The following is a 13,254-nucleotide window of genomic DNA, read 5'->3' on the forward strand; positions in this document are numbered from 1 at the left end:
ATTACATATAAAAAGAAAAGAAAACAGAAAAGGAGCCCTGAATATGTTAAATAACAAGAAACACTATGTATGTTTATTCAGAAATTATATTCCTTGAAGTCTCATTAGATTCTATCAGACGTTCAGCATTTGGAATTTTTATATCATCCTGTGGTGACGTTTACAAAGCAGTGGTCATTAGGAGTCTTACTCATTTACAAAAATGATTACTTATGATAACCATCAACATGATCTATTGGTTCAAAGTGCAAACATTGTGGATCAAAATATGTCACAAACCCAATGTGTTACATTAATATGGGTATGCATATATGAAAGCAATTATTTATTTTGTATAAAGGTTTAAAAATGTAATTCAGCTTAAATGTAAAGGCAAAACATCAAACACTGGCACTGTTTTGGTTAAGGACTTGGACTTAAGGCTAACCCTTAAGGGCCTTATCCATCAGGTTGCCAGCCTCAGAAATTGGCAGTCAATAAATCTGAGCAGATTCAGCAGAAAATCAGCAGGAACAGGAATAGTCAGGTGATGAGGGCCCAATCTTGGCAAAGCACCATTGACCAGGATCCAATGAAAGCTTGCCAACTGTGGATCTGCATTCCTATGTCATTGCTTCCTGACCTGCTTTCTGCTTTTTGGCTCTTAACTTGGACTGGCTGACTAGCCTTCTTTGTGTTCACCTTTTGGATTATCACAAACAGTGTTTTCTTCACTGAAACTACGCTATGTCTTATAATGCTTTCTTGTACAAGCATGCTTTTGCTATCTGTTTACCTTTTTTATTAGAATGCTTCCTACTTATCAGCAAAACTCTTATAAATTATTTTATCATATAAATTATTAGTATGTGTGAATCTTTTCTGTATCAGTCCTGTATCTACATCTTTATTATTGAGAGAATATACAGTTTCATCATAAGAAGACATAACCCCCCAAGGTTAGCATCTAGCTAAACTTAGTTCATCTCAGAGCTAAGTAGGGTCCAATGTAATTATTACCAGGATGAGGAAAATCTCCAGAAAGACCCAGGGATCTATATTAGATGTGGAGGTAATAGAAAATACAAACTTCTACGTTGGAGCAACAAAAAATACATCAACATGTTCATTCAGTCATAGACTTATTTTGTCCTTTCCCCCCACCCCCAATAATATATTGCAAATATTGCTCAGTGCATGCCATATCATCTTCCATTCTCTCTAATGTAGTTTTTAAGTGTGAAAGAGGCAAAATAGTTTTTTGGCAATAAAGTTGCATTCTTATTTTTAAATTTGACAATGATTTTTGAGGATCCAAAGCAAACCTTAAAGCTAAATAGTGAAGATGATCAGGGGACTTGTTTGCATTTGTCTTCTGAAAGCATATACCATCAACTTTTTCTCTTCTTTTGTGTGTCATTTCTGGAAAAACTGGCTTAGTAATACTTAGTAAACTTCTGTTAGGAGTCGATTGTAATTTGAGAATGCACTTATAATAAATGTGTAACACATATTTACAAGCAACATGTTACACAGAATAGCTATCATTGTATGGAGCAGCTACCAGGAAGATGGATTGAAAAGGACCACATTTGCCAGCAGCTAAGTTTCTTATTTGTCAGGATTAGTTAAAGCTCTTTATAAGGTAAACGACCCTTATCTTTAAAGCTGGGGTTTCAGCAGATGTTCAAAACTATGAACAGCTGGATGCCTTGTTACATTACACTAAAGGATATATAATAACTAATTCTTGCGGGTTTAAATTTGCTAGCTGAACTGTGAAAGGATAGTCGTCTCTTAATTCCTAACATGACTTATTTTCATTCCCTTTGAAGACAGTACACGATAAATCTAGGTATTGGGATTATATATTGGGGAGGGGGGGTGTCGAATGTAGCTTATTTCTGTGATTACGCCAAAACTTCATTTCAGACATATTTGAGAATAAGGAGCCTATTTTAGCTTATAAATTCCAAATGGATTTTTGCTCTTGTGACTTCACTATATTTTGCAGTAGCGATCCAAAATATTTGCTGCAATGATAGAAAGGTGATGTAAATGGCTTTTGTTCCCCGCTCTCCGCTTCTTCTGTTATTTTCTCCTCTCCTCTTCCATTGAAACTAGAGGAATTTTGCATACTTTTTCCATAAAATGTAGTAACTTTTAAATCTGTTCAGGTTGTCTGCCTGAAATAAAAAATGCTGTAACTTACATTGATACAATGGGCTTTCTCCAGCCCAATGCAAAATTCATTGTGTGTGACTCGGCTTTTCCTTTGTTTTAGAAATCTTTCCTCCCACCCTTGCAGTCTGAAGCGGAGACAATTCTCTGACAGCGTCGTGGAGAAAAGCACCTTCGAAAAAAGCGGGGCTATTGTATAACTTTTGTCATCTGTTGCTAGAATGGCCGTGCTTCGACTGCAGACTGATGGGCGTTGTGTTGCAAAACATTCCGAGGGGGAGCTAAGTTGGAGAATCTCGGCCCCCAAGACCCGCCCAAGCCTTTCCAGCAAGTGCCCAGAGGGTGCTTTCTTTTTCGGCGAGCCTGAGCCGTGGAACCTAACTCACGAAAACGCTCCTCTTTCTTCCCACGTGAGCTCCTCAGTCCGTTGCAGCTACCCGGGAGAAAGCTGCCACGTCACTGCCTACTTCCTTTCTCCTGCTGCTTTGGTTGCCCACCCCCTTGGCCGAAGGTTTTCCCGGGCAGCAGTGCCTGAGTTACAGCTCAGCCGAAGGAGGCCGAGGTGGGAGCGAGCGAGCAAGTTGCTTGGCTGGCTGATTGTTTCTCCATTGCTCGTCAACATTCCTTTAGCTTCTGGAAAGTTAAGGGATTCTTCTGGGAAGCTCCGGAGTAAAACTCTCTACATTGACCCTCCATTTGCTTGGAGAACGATTCCCTTTTTTTTTTATTCTTCCATTTTTCCCAACCAACTGAGCAAGGGATAGCATGGGAAATAATAGGACAGACGGGTGTGAGCTATTGGTGACCGAGGTAACCTTACTTGTTATTGAGAAAACGACAGGAAGAAATTTTGCAGCAGCCCTTTAACTGCTCGGCTGGAGAGCTTTGAACGCGTTTGCTGGATAGTTTGCTTTGGTTACATAAGACAGAAATCCCAGCTCAGGGAGATAAGGGTTCAGTTAGTTTTAATTCCAAGGAAATGTGTGGAAAGCCACTGTCTCCTGTGGACGACCAGCAGTAAACAGGCAGTAATAAGAGGACAAGAACGTTTCCTTCTTGATTGTTCCGAGAGTTGTTACCTATGTTAATAAATACGAGTCTGTAGTAGTAACAGTGTTCTCAATGAAATACGTATTATGTGCAGCACCATGTACTTTCATCTATAAGCCTTTAAAAGAATGCCTGTTTTTTCATTCCACTGGGGAGGGTATTACTGCTTTGCACACATAAATTTAAGTATTTGTCAGTCTTAAAAATCAGCAGTCTAGTTGGAGTAAAAGCATCCAATCATTTATGAATAACTAGGCAGGAAGAAAGAAAGTGATTTGGCACTATGTCCTGGGCCCAAGTGTTAAGTAGCAGCGGTAGATCTTGGCATTAAAGAGAATCTGATATTTAAAAAAAGTGTGTGCACAAGGGGAGTTCTTCAGTTATGGGGTCTGCTTCATCTTTGGTTAACCCAGTGGTCACTGTTGGGGAGGTGATTGAAGATCCATATGAGGGAGGGGGTGGTGAGGCCTGCGAAATTCCTGTTGAAGTAAAGCCCAAGGCCCGTCTTTTGCGCAGTTCTTTTCGACGGGTAGGTGCATCCCGGCCTGGAGGCCTTATTGGCGCAAGCTTCAAATCTACTGCTTCTGTACAAGAGCTGGAATGCATGGCAGAGTATGAGCGCCTGAAAAAGGAATATGAGATCTTTCGCATTAGCAAGAACAATGAGGTGGCTGCCATGATGAAGAAAGAGGCCAAGCTGGACAAAGAGAACAAACGCCTGAGGGCAGAACTTCAGGTATCTGCATGGGGCACTGACACCAGGCCTGACAAAAAGAAGCTTTCCATTAAAATAGAAATCTGTGGCCATTTTTCTGTGTTGTAATTCTTATCCCACTCATCCAGAATAGCTAATAGTAATCAGGGATGCTAAAAGTTGTAGATAAGCTGTATTTGGAATGCCATTTAAACCCTGGATTAAAAGATCAAATGTATTCAAATTACACTTTGGGGATTTAGGAAGAGCTTTGTGACATCTAACAAATTAACAGTGAATAAATGAAATTTTTCAGACCAGGAGTTAACAATGTCACTTTTTCCTCACTCCCAGGCACTTCAGAAAACATATCAGAAAATCCTCAGAGAAAAGGAAAGTGCTGTAGAGGCCAAATACCAAGCTATGGAAAGAGCGGCTACATTTGAACATGATCGTGACAAAGTCAGGAGGCAGTTCAAAGTAAATAATTCCATTTATTGACTTTGCAAGATAAATGAGGAGTAGCTGCATGTTTAGGAGAACCCTAAGCTTTGCTTAAGTATAAATATTTAGAAGTAAAATTGTTAACAGTGGAATTCCTCTTCCTAAACAGCCTTGGAAAGGACACATAAAATGTTTGGAACAGTGGAGAGTATTTTAGAAATCAGGATTGATGGCCTGTAACCTCGAGTAGGATCGCTTTATATTAAAAATTACTGCAAGTCCCCTTGTTTCTAGATATTTTCCTTTTATTTACACAAATTGATAGGTATTTGGGGTTCTGTTGCTTAAAACCTAGGGGGAAAGGCTAAACTCTTAATAGAAAAAGTACATTAATTTCATGCATAAAATGAAATATAAACAATGTTTTGATATACTTGCTCAGAATTTTCTTCGTTTATAGATTTTCAGAGAAACCAAGGAAAATGAAATTCAGGATCTACTGAGGGCCAAACGAGAACTTGAAACAAAACTTCAGAGGTTGCAAGCTCAGGGTATCCAAATATTTGATCCTGAAGAATCGGATTCAGATGACAGCTGTACAGAAATTACTGGTATGAATTAAATTGCTTTTAGTAGTTGCATAGAGATGTTTTTTTTAATAAATCTGTACAGTGTAAACTGAAATAGACAAAAAAAATCTGTCAAAAAATCAAAATAACTTCTAAGCAATAACAATAGCTAAATTGATTCTTGCTTAATCCTTTAAACAAACCACTTCATTTTTTTGCTATTTTCAAATAGTGTCTTCTTCTTCCCTCCTTTCCATTTAAAAAACCATGACAATTGAACTTCCTTAATGCAAAGGCAGTACCTTGATATGGGCATATCATTTTTTTTAAGATTAAAAATTGAACAAACTTGACAGTAATATAGAAGTAAGTTATCACTGGCAAAGATTTGTAGAGTTCCTAGTCCTAGCCCATAACTCTGGAATTTCCTAAAGCACTTGGGCATCCATGCAAATATTAACCAGATGTGGTCCAGTTTAGGATTTTCAAATCTTATTCTGATTATGATTGCCTGATTAGTAAGAATATTTGGGACAGGAGAGGAAGGCTTTCATAATATTCTGAAAACTTCCACCCTCACCATAATATATTTACTATAGATGAACTTTTTTGTATCTTGCAGCTTCAGGCCAAAGTACGTTTTATAATGACATGTTTTTTTAACTAAACCTCCATTAGTTTCCATTCGGAAAACTCTCTTTGCTTCTGAAGAATAGCTGTAGTTCCGATTAAGTTTAATTTGCTGAATTGGCCTTTGTTTCCTTTATTTTAAGCTGCCGGAAGTCAGACAGAATATTGGATGGGAGGAGCCTTGGGAAGTGAGCCTTCCATGGGCAGCATGATGCAGCTTCAGCAGTCTTTTAGAGGACCTGAGTTTGCACATAGTTCCATAGATGTGGAAGGACCATTTGCAAATGTCAATAGAGGTAAGCATTTGCTGCTCCTTGAAGCAAGAATGAAAGTAACCACAATAAGCCCTACTGAAAGCATAAGCCTAAATATTGTAAAGTTCTAGGCTAATGGAGTGTAAACCTGGAATTCAAAAATATGTAGTGTTTCATCTGTATAAAGATATTTAATATTGGTGAAGAATTGATGTTTGTATGAACCTGCTGTCTGAATCAGATCAAATCTTTCTTTATAGATGACTAGCAATATCAGGTAAGATGTAATCTGCTGACAGAATTTTTTCTTCTTCTTGTTTTTCTTTTTCTTTTAAAGCCAGTATGTCTGTGAAACTCATTTCTTTTAAAGCATAGTATCATTTTGTCCATAATTGGCACAGAATGTTTTCCCTTGTCTTCTAAGTGATCTTCATTTTTAAACTATACGTATGAAATATTAAACCTGCAGTGAATAAAATTTGATAAAACATAAGAAGGAGTCTCAATCCAGCATAAGCCCGAGCAAGTTTCATGATCACTAATTCTGAATTATGTTTCTGCATACTAATTATTAAAATTTAGCTGTGCTTACACATACGGAAATAATTTTCTTAAAAGTAAAGCCAATATTTGATAGTGTATATAGAACAAGCAGAAAACATTGTTATAGGAAATCTTTTAGAAGATATAGCTTTAGTGTGGAGAAAGTGAGAAATGAGCCAGGAGATCCAGTTAACTAATAAAAGAGTGTTGTCTAATCAGCTTCCCGTTGTCTGAGCTACTTTTGGCTATGAAGTAATAAAAAACTCCTTTGTTCTCACATACCTCACAAAAAGGAAATAAATTGCTAGCATCTTCCTATGTTTGCAGTACATTTATTTGTAAAGTTTGCAAAAGAAAATCAGATTGCTATAATAGAAGCTGTATGACAGAAGATGAACTGAAAACGTGTCAACAAAAGCACTGAAATTCTCCATAGCTGCTTGTTGCCCTTGCCTCTATGAGTTGTGAAGGTGAAATGACAGTATCTCAGCAATTTTTCAAACCCTTTCCCCAGCTGCTGTAACAGCATGTTGTTATGGCAGCTGAATTGGAAGAGCAAGAAGCAAATTCCAAACACCATAATGCAAAGAGAAAAGGATGAACTGTGGGAATGGGACATTGACTCTCCATGAATGGTTGGTAATGGGGAGAGGAAAAAGTTTGGCTTGATGTTCTTTATCTTTTGTTCTTCACAGATGATTGGGATGCAGCTGTTGCCAGTTTATTGCAAGTCACTCCTTTGTTTTCCCACTGTTTGTGGAGTAACACAATAAGAGTGTATCTCATTAACACTGAAGAGACTCAGTTGGAAGTAGACATTTTCATAAAGGTGAGAAAAACTACACTGCACAATATGCTACTGATTATTACGTCTGTCTTTATGTCTCACATTCTGGTGACAGAAACCTACATATGCAGTTTTCTCCATATGGATGAGCAACTGGCCTAATTTTATAGAATTCAGCGGAAGAGATAAAGTTCAGTATGAAAGCGCTGGGTTTGTATAATAAGATTTAAGATTAATTCTTGTCATTTTGTAGCATTAAAAAGTAGCTGGGTTGGAATAACATTAAGGACAAGATTTCTCTCTGAAGTCTTAGAGAGGCACTGTCTGTTGAATAAATCTAGATACACCATTTTCCTTAGATAAAATGTTAAATGGATGTTTTTAGATTTATGACACAATGGAAAAAAAATAATAATATACTATTTAAAATACGTATCCCTCTTGAATTGGTATACACTTATTTCCAAATTCTCTGTTCTTTTTACCCATAATTAAACCTATGTTTAATCTTTAAATGTTTCATTTAATAAATCCAATCATCTAATCTTTCAACTCTATTCAAACATTTTTTCCCATTTTGGAATTTTCTTAAAATCAATTATATTTAAATCTCTAAAACATTTCCTTTATGTTAATCATCCCACATATTTTTATAGTTCTCATATTGAAAAACAAAAGGAAAAAAGATACTGTCTTACTTAAGAGAGATCATCCCTCTTAAAATAAAATCTTTCAATTTCTTCAGCCATATTCAAACAAGTGTTTAATTTTTAAATATTCCCTCTGATACACCCCATCATCTAATTCCTCAATTCTCACTTTAGCCCTCTTCTTTTGCTAAGCATCTCTCCCAAACTATATATTCCGTTGCATCAAAGAGTTTCCCATAATCTTGTAAATGTTGTGAATATAGCAGACAAATCAAATATCATGTGTTTGTAAAAAGATTTTGCCCCTTCATGTTTATTGAAGATTTCTCTCATCATACCTTGTCTCCCCATTTCTTGTGGTACTCCTAACGGCACAGAAATCCATTTTGTCAGATCTTTTTCCTTATCGTCAAATTTACTTCGTGATCTTAGAGTTATCTTTTCAATGTTCACTGAGTCTTGTAAGTCTTTCTCCACCTGAATCTCCATTAGCTTATATTCAATCTCTCTCATTTTTTGTTTTATGATCATTTGATTGTTGTGACGTTAAATTGAGAATGCATTTATTGAAAATTTCAAATTTCGCCCCGATGGCAAAATGGAGGTTTGGGGCAACGCACTTGCACAAGCGGATGCAGAAGAAGTGAGCTGGTAGGGTGGGACTGTCAGTGCCGCCGCTGCAAGGTGAGACCATGGAAAAGACATTCCCCGAAAATAAGACCTGGTGCCTCTTTTGCAGGCAAAAAAATAAAAAATAAGACCAGGTGATTGGTGATTGGTCTAAGCGATTGGTCTAAGTGATTGGTCTAAGTGATTGGTCTAAGGTCACCCAGGTGGCTTTTTGCCCAAGGCAGGACGAGAGCTCACGAACTCATGATTTACAGCCTGATACATCAATCGCTACACCAAACTACACTTCTCTAAAGTATGCCTACCGTTTTTCCCCAAAAAATAAGACCAGGTCTTATTTTTGGGGAAAAACGGTAGGCATACTTTAGAGAAGTGTAGTTTGGTGTAGCGATTGATGTATCAGGCTATAAATCATGAGTTCATGAGCTCTCGTCCTGCCTTGGGCAAAAAGCCACCTGGGTGACCTTAGACCAATCACTTTCTCTCAGCCCACAAAAGGAAGCAATGGTAAACCACTGCTGAAAAAATATTGCTAAGAAAACTTCAGGGACTTGTTCAGGCAGTCTTGAAGAGTCAGACGAAACAAATAAATACTTGGGAGATGTTTGAACATATTTTAGTGCATTTGGCAATCTTTTAAGTCAATTTAAATGTTCTTATTATGATGGGTAATGGGTTCGTGTGTTGTTACCCAAAGAAGAACCATTTTTAGCCAATTTTGGAGCAATTTACCTTGGTTTGGGAAGCATTGATCTACAGTATTTATGTTTTAAAATTCAAATCTCATATTCATATGACTTGATATTTTCAGAAAGCTTTTCAGTAATAGGAAGGTCTAACCTTGGTGGAGCAGTGGGCTAATGCCTCCTTAAGTAACACCACCTGCCTGCAATTAGTGCAGGTTCGAGTCCCACCAGGCTCAAGGTTGACTCAGCCTTCCATCCTTCCGAGGTAGGTAAAATGAGGACCCAGATTGTTGGGGGCAATAAGCTGACTTTGTAATAATGCCGCTTGGGGGGGGGGGCAAAAGCCCTAATAAGCAGGCATATACATAGAATGAAGGCTACTGCTAAGCTTGTAAGCTGCCCTGAGTCTTCGGAGAAGGGCGGGATATAAATGGAATAAAAATAAAAATAAATAAATAAATAACTCTTCTGGACTGAACTGCTGCCTTTAATATAAATACAACTGAGTGCAACAATCAAAATTGGTGATCCTGCTCTGGGTCCTAACTGATTACATTGTGTGAATACAAGTACATTGAGCAATACAATTGCTCAAAAGATCCTGGATTTTTCTTCTAAAAAGATATGCTTGGGTCTATTATAGTGTGTTTTTATGTAGTAATGAAAATATGGCCGTTTCAAGCAATGCTATTATTTGGTCTGAAATTATTGTTCTCATTATGATTTGGTGGTAATGCTTATTTCTCTGGTTGTAATTGCTATGTTTTATTTTGTAATGCATTTGAATTTTATCTTTGAATTTAGGGGAGGCTTTAATTTTTTTCTATGAACCAATTTGAAAGATCTGCTATGGAAAAGGCAATCTTTGGGGATGCTTTTGATATGTACAAATTATCAATTGCTGCTAGTAAATTACAAGATCTAGTGTAAACAGACTGAAAAAATAGGGACTTTTCCTGGATCCAGAGTAATTATTTAATCACGCAATAATAATAATACTTTGAGAATAATTTGTGGTCAGAAGTAAGTATAATTCTTAGCTATAGTTTATATTAACCACAGTTTATTATAGAAATATATATAATTTATTTAGCTTTATTTAGTTTAGAATGATGTGCAAATCCAGTTTTCTGATCTGTAAACTATACAAATTTGCTTTATGGTTTATAGCTTAGCATATATATGAAGCAGTTTTTGTTTTATTTTTTTCTTAAATTTCAGAAATATTCTCCAAAACTTCAGAAATATTGTGAGACAATGGAGTATTTTTTTCAAGTTGTCTATTTTCCAGTAGAAAATGAGAGTTGTTTACATGCTGTAAGGAAATGGGAAATTGAGAAAAGTTCTCTAACAATTTTGTTTTTACATTTAAGTCTGCCAAGGTGAGTTAATAAAATAATATTATTTTAATAATAAAAAACAATAAACAGTAATTTTGAATGTTTTTTTGGAAGAAAAATAGAGGAATATTTTAAAGAAAGGTATCCAGGTAAAATAGAATTACACCCAAGGTTCTCAAGGAACTGGCAGATGTCATCTCAGAACCACTGAACTATATTTTTGAAAGATCCTGGAGCACTGGGGAACTACCAGAGGACTGGAAAAGAGCTGATGTAGTTCCCATCTTTAAGAAAGGGAAAAAAAATAGATCCAGGAAACAACAGATCTATATCAGCCTGACCTCAATACTTGGGAAGATTCTGGAAAAGATAACAAATCAGCGAACACCTAGAGGCAAACAAAGTCATTACTAAAAGCCAACATGGGTTTGTCAAAAACAGATCATGCCAGACAAATCTTACTGCATTCTTTGACCAAGTGACAAAATTAGTGGACTGGAGGAATGCTGTGGATATAATTTACTTGGACTTTAGTAAGGCATTTGATAAAGTAGATCACAACCTACTACTTGATAAGATAGGAAAATGTGGGTTAGACATCATCATCACCTGATAGATTCATAGCTGGCTCAGCGTGTGGTCCTCAATGGAACTGCATCTATATGGAGGGAAGTGTGTAGTGGGATGCCCCAGGGCTCTGTTCTAGGCCCAGTGCTCTTCCAACATCTTCATTAACAATTTGGATGAGGGGATAGATGGGAACTCATCAAATTTGCAAACGACATCAAGCTGGCAGGAATAGCCAACACTCCAGAAGATAGCTTAAGATACAGGAGGATCTGAACAAACTGGAACACGGTGCTATCTAACAAAATGAAATTCAATATTGAAAAAAGTAAAGTTCTACATTTAGGCAAAAAACCCCAAATGTACAGGTATAGTATAGGTCGGGTAGGCAACCTTGGCTCTTTTATGACTCATGGACTTCAACTCCCAGAATTCCTGGCTCAGGAATTCTGGGAGTTGAAGTCCATGAGTCATAAAAGAGCCGAGGTTGCCTACCCCTGGTATAGGTGGTACCTTGCTGAATAGTAGCAACTGTGAGAGGGATCTCGGAGTCCTAGAGGACAATCACTTAGATATCAGCCAGCAATGTGCTGCAGCTGCCACAAAAGCCAACACAGCGTGAGGCTGCATTAACAGAGGGATAGAATCAAGATCACTTGAAGTATTAATACCATTTTACAATGCCTTGATAAGGCCACACTTGGAATACTGCATCCAATTTTGATCACCACAATGTAAAAAAGATGTTGAGACTCTAGAAAGAGTGCAGAGAAGAGCAACAAAGGTCTGGAAGCTAAAACAAAACAACGGTTGCTGGAATTGGATATGTGTAGTTTAATGAAGAGAAGGATGATGGGGGACATGATAGCTGTGTTCCAATATCTCGGGCTGCCACAAAAAAGAGGGAGTCAAGCTATTCTCCAAAGCACCTGAAAGCAGGACAAGAAGCAACAGATGGAAACTAGTCAAGGAGAGAAGCAACCTAGAACTAAGGAGAAACTTCCTGACAGTTAGAACAATTAACCAGTGGAACAACCTGCCTCCAGAGGTGGTGAATGCTCCAACACTGGAAGTTTTTAAGAAGAGACTGGACAGCCATTTGTCCAAAATGGTATAGGGTTTCCTGCCTGAGCAGGGGGTTGGACTAGATGACCTCCGATAATTAATAATAATAATAATAATAATAATAATAATAATAATAATAATAATAATAATAATAAATAATAATAATTGTTATTATTGTTATTACCACAACTACTACTATTACTATTATTATCATCATCTATAGTAATGAAAATACGCAACCGTTGCTATAAATTTTAATAATTTCAATATGTTAAAAACAGCCACGTGCCTTGCATATTCTAATCAAAGTATATTTAGTTACTTGATTTTATATGTAGAATAGACACCAAATGAAGCTTACAATAAAAGATTTTAAAATAAATTTATCTTAAAAGACCAGTGATTACTGAATGAAAACAAAATATAATGAATAATACAAAAGACATCCTTCCCCCCTATCAAAGAAAAGTTGTTCATATCAGAAATGAAGATTTAGATGACTCCAGAACAGTTTCGCTTGGAACATGTTCTCACAATGCTCTAAAATGAGCATTAAGATTGGACAAGTTTAGTATTAGCCTTGCACTCAAAACAGCAGGCAGACCCTTGCCAAAATAACTTTCTGCCATAATGGCCATTTCCATATAGGGAATCTGTATCCCATTTCATTTGTATTTGACAACTGATAAATGTTTAGCTCATCTGCAGTGTATCTAAAACCCAAATGCTGCTGCTGCTGCTTCTTCCTCCTCCTCCTCTCTTCTTCTTTCCTCCTCCTCCTCAATGATGCAGCTGCATGGCAGGAACTTTTGCCTCTTCCTGCTCCTGATTCCTGAACTTTAGTTTTCATAGCACTCTACTGTATTAAACATTAAGAAGAAATTGGGCAACCATTTGTTTGAAATGGTATAGGGCCGTGGTGTCGAACCTATGGCACGTGTGCACAGGTGGCACGCAGAGCCCTCTCTGTGGGCATGCGCGCTGTCGCCCCAGTCCTAGGCCTTCAGCTGGGTTTTATAAAACCTTTTTGCTTTAGGCCTCCGCCGCCATGTGCCAAAAAAAAAGGTTCAATCAATCAATTTCAACTTCTCATGGGGGAAATAAAAGATCTCAGCAAAGTTGGAATTGATTGAAATTTAGTCGCCACCCAGTGTGCTGTTACCATTGCAGCCAGCGGCCACCCCA

General features: G+C 37.3%; 1 protein-coding gene across 1 annotated transcript in view; it reads left to right on the top strand.

The window, feature by feature from the left end:
• Positions 1 to 3,592: 3,592 nt before the first annotated feature.
• Positions 3,593 to 13,254, top strand: part of NPHP3 (nephrocystin 3) — a gene marked incomplete at its 5' end in the record, with an annotated part of 47,703 nt that continues 38,041 nt past the window's right edge. The window contains 6 exons of the mRNA XM_081343563.1: positions 3,593 to 3,946; positions 4,259 to 4,384; positions 4,809 to 4,959; positions 5,691 to 5,843; positions 7,040 to 7,173; positions 10,319 to 10,479. Of these exons, the coding sequence (XP_081199689.1) occupies positions 3,593 to 3,946; positions 4,259 to 4,384; positions 4,809 to 4,959; positions 5,691 to 5,843; positions 7,040 to 7,173; positions 10,319 to 10,479 (1,079 nt within the window). The remainder of the gene's footprint in view (positions 3,947 to 4,258; positions 4,385 to 4,808; positions 4,960 to 5,690; positions 5,844 to 7,039; positions 7,174 to 10,318; positions 10,480 to 13,254) is intronic.

Source organism: Vipera berus (genome assembly GCF_964194415.1).
Source record: "Vipera berus genome assembly, chromosome: Z".
In the NCBI taxonomy this organism is placed as follows: domain Eukaryota; kingdom Metazoa; phylum Chordata; class Lepidosauria; order Squamata; family Viperidae; genus Vipera; species Vipera berus.